The following is a 10,719-nucleotide window of genomic DNA, read 5'->3' as shown; positions in this document are numbered from 1 at the left end:
TAAAGCTATGAAGCAATATGCATACACATGGAGCATTATGTTCTTTAAAGAGGACTGTATATCTCTATATCAAATTACAGTTATATATTTAAATAATTCAATGCATGTTATTATGCATTTGTTGGAATTATAATGGAAAAGTTACTAATTAGGTTTTTCATGTCATTGTGAGTGATTACAGCATTAGGCCAGCGTTCATTTCACCATGAGGTTTGATGGCGCACATGGCACTAGAATACAATAACTTAACATTGTAAATTTTCCTGCACATCTCTATGGGATGCAAGGGAATATTGTCATTTTTAATGGTCATGAAGTGCTGTCACTCCAACCACTCCAAGGGCAGAGCCATAACTAGACTTTTTGGTGCCCTGTGCCAGAGAGAGCATTGGCGCCCTCCCCCCCATTTTTTAAATAAGGACATAAAACAGTGCACCTGAAAAAGGGCCATGGCCTCATGGGGAAGGGCCAGGGAAGATATAGGGGAGGCCAGGAGATGCTGGGGATAAAAGATGAGGAAGCTACAAGTGAGAATGATAACAGGAAAATTGACAGGCCCAAACAGCGCCCCCTGCCCTGCGGTGCCCTGTGCCAAGGCACTGGTCGCACTACCCTAGTTACGGTCCTGCTATGCAGCCATCGCCCACAAATGAATTGCCTCAAGTAGTAAATAAAATTAGGTAAAATTTAAATAAATAAATCTCAATGCCTCTTAAATTTTACTGTAGACATCTGCCCAGTTACACTATATGATAAATGCAAGTCTACAGGCAAATTGTTTCTAGTTAAATTACTAGGATTTTGGATTGCTATTGGAAAGACGTTTATCGACATATGGGGACGAGAATTGAAAAGTGTTTCTGAAAAAGTAAAAGCTTAACCTATTGGATAGGACTTGCTGACAGATGAATAATATTAATTACAGATGACCAATCCACTTTAAGAAAAAGGTAACAGCCAGTAAGAAAACAAATTCTTGATTACAACCAAACAACATGCACTTTGGATAGATACTATAGATAATTCTCAATAGACATGTTTGTTTCTGCTCGTTGTGCTTGTGTGTTTTTTCTGACCATTCTAAGGCATGTTCAACAAACAGTTTAAATTGTACTGTCTATGCACTAGAGGAAGTAATGAAAAGTGCTGTGACATTAATAGATTGCACTGAAGCAAATGTCTTTTTTTTCTCTTCTTGTTTTAAATAATACCTTCATGAATAATTCAAGACACTAAAATGTACAGATGATTGATTTGCAGAACATTTCCAGCAGGTTGTATGGACACATCACTTTCATTAGGTATTGCACAGCATAAGCAGTAGGTCACAGCATATACAAAACACTGTTACATTTGACATATCAGCAAGTAGAAGCGCAGTATAGTATGTATTAAAAAAAATGCAATATACTTTGAACTTCAATTATTTTATAGATCACGTTCCAGAAGATTAACCCCAGCTGTCCTAGTTGTTTCATGTTACTCTTAAATGTAATATCTTGTAAAGCAAGATCACACAACTAGCTAACATTTCAATTCCAAAATAGTCACCTGGTAGAATTAGAATTACAAAAGCTGCTAAATATACATGTTTATTGGTTAAACTAAGCACCACTGAGTGTCTTTATGAGATGTTTTAAGAACCTTGTATTGCACTACTGCTTATAAATGGCATATCTCTAAGTAATTCTGCAGTAAAAATCCATCAACCTCCCAAAATATATTAGGCTGGAAGAATTCCAGGCTTCAACATAACATTCAGCATAGTGCTCTCAACTCCATCCTGTATTTGGAGATAACTTCCACTGTCGCTCCTGTGCATTCCGTCACTAACGACGTTAAATATTATGACCTGTGGATAGCGCCTATGCACTTGAGTGCAAAAAATTATTCTAACAAGCTTTTCAATCAGCTGTATTCTCAAACCACAAACTACACCCCTGCGCATCATGGGGATATTTTCAGCGGTTTACCGTTCTTGTCATACTGGTAAACAAACATTTTAATACAGTGAGAATTGGCGGGCGAAATCCAAGGGCTACTGGTTATCGAGAAGTTATAGTTTGTATAAAATTGTACTGGTTGTTTCTGGCACTTGAAGAAAGCCTTCAGCGTCCCGGCTGCCATTGTGCGAAACCTTTTACTTATAAAGCAATAGAGAAAGAAATTAATCGCAGTGTTTAGGAGGGCTAACATGTTAGCAATGTCAGTTACTATATGCACCAGCCAACTATTACCAATTGGAGATACATAAAGATGGTAAAGTATCATAATTATTCTTGGTGCCCATAGAATGGCAAAGATGGATGTTATTGTAAACAAGATGGCAGTGGTTTTCCCTGTGGAGTATCCTCTAAGTCGGAAATTGCTTTTCCGTTGGAGCTTGTAGACAATGATGGAATTTAGGATGAAGAAAATGGAACAAGGGACCAGGTAAACCGTAAAACAATGTATCCAGATGAGAATATGATGTAGCGATGTGCTTGTGTAATCCTCCATCCAGATATTTGGCCACCAATAATATGGGATGCTAGTCAAAAAACAAGTGATATATACACTTACAATGACTTTCCGAGTACGAGCTGGGAAAGATACAGTGTGATATTTTAGAGGATGACACACTGCTATGTATCTATCGATGGTCAATGGGACCGTAATCCAAATGGATGTATGTATGGAGGAAAACTCCAAAACTTCAATGACTTTGTTCAATATTTGAGGCATCTGCTTGTTAAGGATAAAGTCCTCTAAAATGAAGTCCACAAATACAATGAAGAAGAGTACCATGATGTCTGCAGCAGCCAAAGCCAGGAGATAGTTGTAGGAGGACTTCTGTCTTCTGGCCACCAACTGAGACAAGATGATCACTGTCAAGATGTTTGCTATGGAGGCAGAAAGAAAGAATGTTAGGATCTTTGTCTATGTAAATGAATATGTAGTATAATACACTGACAGATTTGTTTAGGGATTCAGCACAGCTATTTTACAGGAAGTAAGCCCTCTCACCACATAAACCATCAAATTCATCAGTGAGAGTACTGTGAAGTGAAAATGTTTTGCTCAATGACATCACCGTGACTTCTTAGTGTGAGATTTAGTAGTTTTGTCACTAAAGTATCTCAGAAAAGGAATGGCTACATTGCCTGTACACATCACTTTCCATAGTTATATATATGCAAAAAATGCGATGAGATCTCAGATTTTTCAAAAGTATTGACATTACAAAAATTACATACAAATTAATTATGGGCCTGAATCACTACGTATCGATATTGCGATCGCAGCTGCGATTAGGCATGCAGTATGCTGTGAAAATATGCTAATTACTGCAATCGCAAAGCTAGTATAGAGACGCCCAAAGCCAGCTTAGAGACGCCCACTACCGCTTTCGCACATTCATAATACCCTGCAATCCTGTGTATACATCAGTACCATTGTGTAACATCGGACCCTCATGCACAATTACAACAGGTCTGACCTTACTCAGAAATTGCTAGCCTCGTCGCATGCAGGGAGTACACAAGCTGCGTATGCTGTTGTAGTGGCTAATTCATGCACGTTCCAGTAACAGCGATCAAATGGACAGGCACACCTGTGTTTCTCCAACTACTCCCCTGTCACCACCCCCAAATGCTGACCTGACATCACTCACTCTGCGTTGGCTTTGTATCTGCACTGCATAGGTGATATGCATGCGTAGTACGCACCATCGACCAATCTGCGTACGTGGTTGCAGTTGTGATCCATGATAAATCAAGCCCTATATTCCTATGCAGGTAATCACAGCTTTATATTCCTGTTTTGGAATCTTTTCTTTTTAAATATCCCAAGTTCAGTCAGACCACCTCCCAATATGCCCAAACATGTCTCCAAATATAAAGTTAGCCTACTAGGCTCCACCTCTTTTAAGTCATGGAATCAATGACTGTTCCATCAAAATAATATTTTATAAATCAGCTATAACTTTGGTTTGTATGCAGAAAGTCTACTGAAAAACATGAATGGTGTCCTGATGAAGGCATAAAATGTGCATTGAAAAAAAAATTGCTATTTTAATGTGTTTTTTATGCATTTTTGATACACTAGGCAGGCCTTCATTCATTGAAGTACTCCACAGAAGGAATGAAGTCATGCATGTTCAATACATACAGTATGTATTTGTTTAAATATGGGGGGACACACACATAATTGGACCAACGCCCAATACTATATATGCTTACACTCTAGTCCACATTTTCTAACTCCTCTCTGGGAGTTCCTGGAGGGGGAAGTCATATAGAAAACTATAGCTATGTGATTATATGTGACTCACAGAATTTTAAAGTGGGAGGCACAGTGAATTCTGTATTCAATGCCCAGCCCCCCTTCAATTTTACTGCAGAAATAGACATGATGCAAGAGGGTTGTCTACTCTCCTGGGATCCCAGGAGAACTGCCCAAAATTTCTGGGCATTGCAGGAGAAAAAGCAAGTACTGTATGATGTACTGCTATAATTCAAATCTGTTTCAAAATAACACAGTAGCATTAGATAATTTGAGTATTTAACAAAAGTCCAGCTCCCTGTGGCTTGCTTCAACTGAACTGGGTCTTGTCAAACACAGCTCATGTCAATTTGTTTTTCATACATTTTATTCCCCATGGCAAACTAAGGAATTGATAGTGTTGTGTGTTTTCCAAAGGTCTTTATATCTTTGTAAATCTCTCTTACTACAGATCTATTTCTACTTTGTTTCTTCCAGATCACAAACAGTTCAGAGTACTATTGATTAGAGATGTGCAGTTCGGTTTCCATGGAAACCAAACACACCTGAACTTAGGAGTTCCGAACTGAACTGAGCCCCAGCCAAGCTCTGATCCCAAAACAAGGGAAAACATTATGTTCCCATTGTCAGATCACGCATGTTTTGGATCCGTTGTGATCCAAAGGATCACTCAGGAGGCTGGAGGGAGAGGGTGTGGGACTGGACTGCAACACTGTGAGGCACTTAAAAACACCATTAGGAGGAATGAACTGGAGCACTGTATTAAAAAAACACTACAGGAGCACAGTTGTCATTTAAAAAAAATGCCATTAGAACTGGAGCACTGTGTTTAACTTAAAAGGTCACTGTGTAACAAAAAAATGCCATAGGAATACTGTGAGGCACTAAGTTGTGTGTTCAGGCATTGTTATAAAAATATTAAATGATAAAACTTGTGTGTTAAAAAATAACATCATACCGATGTTACCCTTATACTAGGAGCACTGTGAGTCGATATGGATCAGTCGATAAAAGAGCAGAAGCAGTGACCCAGTACTAGCATTGCAGTTGCTGCCAGCAGTCATGATAGTTCTTCAGCATCTACTAAAGATGGTCCAGGGGAAATAAAGTTGAAGAAGGCACCTGAAAACTAAACAATATTTCACTCTAAAAAAAAACATCACCTCTAATAATAAAAGAGAAAATTTACTGCTGAAAAGTGTAAAATTGCTAAGATTCCATACACCATGTACTGCGGCAAAAAAAACAGGCCATGGCCTTCCTTTGCATGTGGTGGTCCTGCTACTGCTGTTTCATGCACTAGAATGTCTACTGCGGAAGTTGGGTCCAAACACAGTCAGGCATTTTCTGAAACATCACATGCAACACCTTCTCACTTTAAGTCTACATGTGTCACCTTTAAAATAGGCAAATCAGTTAACCAAAATAAAAATAAGGCTGAAGAGCAAACTGTGTGTTCACAAACTTAACAAATCCCTGATGAGAGTCTAAGGGTGTCCACAAGTGCTATGTGTGAATCTCACATGTCTGATACTGTAATCCTAGATAAGCCTCCTCTCACCATTTCCACACCCTCTGCAAATGTGGGGATAAACACCAGTAAAAGTAAAGATGGTGACTTAGAAATTGAGAATGCTAATATGGAAGTGCAACAGGATGAGGGGGATATTTGTGCATCTGACTAATAAGGATCTTGATGATGATTATCTGTTTTATGTAAAAGTAAGTCGGCCACCAGTGGCATCAGTTTTTGCCTGTGATAAGAAGGCCATTATCATGCTTGGGCATAAAACCAGAAAACCAACCTTTTTCATGTGGAATTATTTTTACCCATATCCTGACAACATCTGTCAAGCCATCAGTACCATTTGTGAAACCAAAGTAAGTAGAGGTAGTGCCTTAACCATCTAGGAACCTCCTCCCTGTTATGTCATTTGCAGCGAGTGCATGCAAATTATTTGGGAAAATCTCAAAAATCCATCAATTCATGTGGTTTTAGACAGTTAATTGAGGTTCTGTGTCCCCACTACCAAATTTCATCTCAATTCCATTTAACCAGACAGCAATTCCTCGCCTGTACCAGGACAGTAAGAAAACACTAGTTCTTGACTTAGAAAATGCTACTGTACCCACTATTCACTTAACCACATATATGTGGACAAGTGGTACTGGTCAAACTAAAGATTGCATGACTTACAGCCCAATGAGTGTGTGTAGTGCCTTCACCAGCAGCAGCAGAAACTCCCAACACCAGCTTATTCACAGGCTGGCTACTCTCTGTATCACCTGTTTCACTAAGAGGCATACCTGTGTCAACCTGTTAGAAAAACTCAGGGATGTCATTACAAAATGACTTACCCGGCTAGGACTCTTTTCAGGATTTGTCATTTCCGATAATGCAAGTAACATTGTGAGAGCATTACAACTGGGTGAATTTGAACACATCCCATGTTTGCCAACACAATAAACTTAGTGGTTCAGAATTTCTTTTTAAATTAAGGGGTGTGCAGGAGATGCTGTATGCCACTAACTGAAGTAAGAGGTAGTGACCAGGAGGAATTCCACACTTTATATGCTTCAGCGAATGGAGAAACAGCAACAAGCCATCCAAACCTACACAATAAGCCATGACATTGGGAGAGCAGGGAGTGCCTTAGTCCAGCACAATGGAGATTACTCTGTTATATGCAAGCTACTGAAACAATTTGAAGTAGTAACTGATGAAGTGAGTTCAGAACCTGCCAGCTTGAGTAAGCAAATTAATAATAACTACTGGAAAATCAGTTAGTGAAACTGAAGGAGGATATGAAACAAAGTGATTCTGCTAAACATGTTCAACTTGTAGTTCAACTTCTCTATACGCTTCACCAGGACCAAAGGGTTGTCAAGATCTTGCAATTGGATAACTACATTTCGGCAACCATAGTTGAGCCTAGGTTTAAATCTAATGTAATAAGTTTCTTTGCATCTGTGTCAGTTGCAAAGAACTCCTTGCCAATAAGTTGACAGCTTAAATGGCACATGACACGACAACATCTCCTGCTTCAGGTTTTCCTGCAAATGCTGCCGCCAAGAAAAAAAAACAGACCTATCCAAGAGACCCACTGGGGTGTGGATAATGAGTCAACTAAGCGCACGAAAGTAACACATGATTTTGATATATGGTCAAACAGAATTGCCCACAATTATTGACACCTATACCATGATTCAAACTAACTATTTTAATGACAATGTACAAATTAGAGATGAGTAGGTTTGGATCTCAGAGATCCAAACCCACCCGAATTTAGCAGATCCGAGTTGGATCCAAGCAGGCTCAGGGTTTTCTGCCTGACTCGGATCTCAAAACCAAGGCAAAACCATAGAGTCAGAAATCTCATGGTTCGTGAGCTTATGTCTCTATGATCAATGTAGTATATAGGGGCCACGCAGTGGATGCCATTTCACTCCGGCTGTGGAGAGTGAACAGGGAGGGTGGGTAGTGTAGGGCTGGGAGAGGTGCTGGTGCTCGGGCTTCTGCTCGTGTACTATGCTGTCTGCTGTCTGCACTGATCCATTCTGGGCTGGTGCTGCCTGCTGTGCTGTCTGCTGTGTCCTGGGCTGGTACTGCTGATCCATTCTGGTCTGGTGCTGTGCTGTCTGCTGTGTCCATCTGGGCTGGTACAGATACATCTAGGCTGGTGCTGCGTCCATCTGGGCCCAAGTTCTGGACTAACAAAAAAAAAAAATTATATATATATATATATATATATATATACATATACATATATATAGTCAAAAAAAACAAAATAATAAAATTGTCTTTTTGTGTAATATTTTACTGTGTGTGTGTATGCGTGTTAGGCTTAACCACACAAGATCCAGCCAGCAACGCAAGTTGCAACCTAGTGCTGCCCAACTCCAGTCGTCATCAATCGGTGTTCTTGGGTCAAGGTCTGGAGCTGTAGAAAAAAAAAAAAAAAAGTGTATTTTTCTGTGTAATATATTTCTGTGTGTGTGTGCGTTTTAGGCTTAACCGCACAAGATCCAGCCAGCAATGCAAGTTGCAACCTAGTGTTGCCTGACTCCAGTCGTCATCAATCGGTGCACTGGGCCCAAGTTCTGGAGCTGAAAAAAATTACGAATAAATTGTCGCCTTTTTGATCTTTGTCTGTGTTTGTGTGTGCGTGTTAGGCTTAACCGCTCAAGATCCAGCCAGCAACACAAGTTGCAATCTAGTGCTGCCACTCGTCATCAATCGGTGCTCTGGGCCCAAGTTCTGGAGCTGAAAAAAATGTAAAATAAATTATCTTTTTTTTAAATCTTTGTCTGTGTGTGTGTGCGTGTTAGGCTTAGCCGCACAAGATCTAGCAAGTCGACAACGCAGGCTAGTGCTGCCCTGACTCCAGTTGTCATCAATCTGTGCTCTGGGCCAAATTTCTGGAGCTGAAAAAAAAAAAATTGTCTTTTTTTTGTAAAATGTTTGTTGTGTGCATGTCAACCACACCTGGCCATCACTGTCATCGCTGTAGGTGCACACGGGTGCTGTGCTCCTGTCGAGGGGCTGCTGCCCAAAATAATAATCAATTTTTATTGTGTGCGTGTCAGCGACACCTGGCTGTCACTGTCATCGGCGTAGGTGCGCAGGGGTGCTGTGCTGCTGTCTTTCAAGGGGCTGCATGAATAGTGCAATGAAAACTTTTTTTTAAGTTATTGGGTTACAAAAAGTTGTTTTTTTAATCTTAAACATAGCAGAAATGTTATCCTAACAGCTTATAAAGTTATATGCTCTAAAAAACTAAAGCATATATTTATTTACAAACCTATATAGAGTACACATCCTAAATTCTAAAACTGTTCTATTCAAAAACATAAACAAAAGCAAAGATTATAAGTCTAGTGTGTTATAGTGTGTTATTATGATGTTAGAAATGAATGTAGAAGGCCAAAAATTTGGTGGACCACACATGGCTGATTGATCAACCATGGCTACTGGATTAGTGTCATAAGGAAGAGTGGGATGCAAACTGGGTTTCATGTTATGAGTTGGCCATATGGGGTATGTTGCTGTTAAGGGATCAGGCTGGTTATCATTATCAGTGGACACAATATTATTATAGTTGTTGTTATTATGGGTTGCCATCTCCTGAAGGGTGTTTACCAACAGACAGAGACTACCGATCAGCTCAGGCATAGACACTTCCTGAGGAACAGAGCTCTGTTCTCTGGAGGGAAGCCAAATAGGTGGGAGCCCCTGTTCCAACATCTGAAGCTCTTATCTCCCCACATCATCTATTATAGATGAAAAAAATGTCATCGGGGACATCTAGCTCCTCTTTCTGTACCCTGCTCACCCTTTTTGGACAGGAAGTCCAGGATGGATGGTTTGGAAGAAGAAGGCCTAGCAACAGATTGGGATGGTCATTATCAAGACCTGGTCACCCCAGTGGGTGTAGTCTGGGAGGTATTGGTTGGCATGCAGGCAGCGGAATAACAAAGGCCTCCATGTTGTCTGTGCTCACTATTCCGTATTTCAGTTTGCGAATCAGGTAGGAATAAAGACGGCTACTGAACACAGTGACAGAATCACTGGATGTCTTAGTTCATTCAGGCCAAATATGATCCATGAATTCCCAGACAGATTCCGGACAGATGAATCCTTTGCTTGTAATAATTTTTGGTAATTCCTGGCAAAGGTGGGTGTTATAGCCAGACACTTTTAAGGCTGTAACTTTGAACTGCTTTATAGAAAACATGTGAATGAAACCTCCACACTGCAGAACATGATGGAGAAATCCCTTGAAGTTCAGCACCTACATCATCTTTTTTCATGTTCCCTGAGGCCTCTCCTGACTGTGAAGAAAGATTCTCCACACTGTAATCTTCCATTGTGACTTTTTAATGGTGATTTCAATGTTGTCCACTGGCTGAGATCCATCGCACCTGAGGGTTGGGTTTTCCCCATGCAAATGAGACAATTCACATCCAGAAAGTACCTATTATGTTTAGCCGTGGTGTCAGTCCCTCTTTTGGCAGAATTTGCACAATCTTGTTCTTGGGGGCACCATGATGAATCAGACAGATCCTCCAGGGTAAACGTCTGATCTGTTGTTGTATATATTTCTATTAAACTTTTGTGTATGAGTTTAGTCATCTGCCGCTTGTGGTGGAGCTATTTCTCTGCTTTCTAAATGATCTCCAGACACAACGTAAAACTTAAACCTTAAACTAAAATGTTGCATGTAATGCTCTGTTCCGCTTGTTCACATATCTAAGAAGTGGACAGTGGAAACAATGGCAATTTGAAGGCCACTAACTAACTCTGTTTTTTTAATGTCCCTGTACAGGTTGGGAAATTCCTTTACAGAACAGAAGGTTTGCAAAGGATTATTTAAGGCAATTGTTTATCTATTTTTGGAAAGCACACTTCCTGTTTATGGTCCCCTTCTGGGATGAAAAAAATCCACTCCCAGCAAG

The 10,719-nt window shown here is 40.1% G+C and overlaps 1 protein-coding gene across 1 annotated transcript in view; it reads right to left on the bottom strand.

Annotated features, from left to right (window-relative positions):
• Positions 1–1,947: 1,947 nt before the first annotated feature.
• GPR139 (G protein-coupled receptor 139) overlaps positions 1,948–10,719 on the bottom strand; it is a 147,080-nt gene continuing 138,308 nt past the window's right edge. Inside the window, exon 2 of the mRNA XM_088451847.1 lies at positions 1,948–2,882. Coding sequence (XP_088307973.1) covers positions 1,948–2,882 — 935 coding nt within the window. The remainder of the gene's footprint in view (positions 2,883–10,719) is intronic.

This window comes from Taudactylus pleione, unplaced genomic scaffold (assembly GCF_031769625.1).
Source record: "Taudactylus pleione unplaced genomic scaffold, aTauple2 ptg000032l, whole genome shotgun sequence".
In the NCBI taxonomy this organism is placed as follows: Eukaryota; Metazoa; Chordata; class Amphibia; order Anura; family Myobatrachidae; genus Taudactylus; species Taudactylus pleione.
Note: the sequence above shows the minus strand (reverse complement) of the source record. Positions and strands in the feature narration are given on the sequence as shown.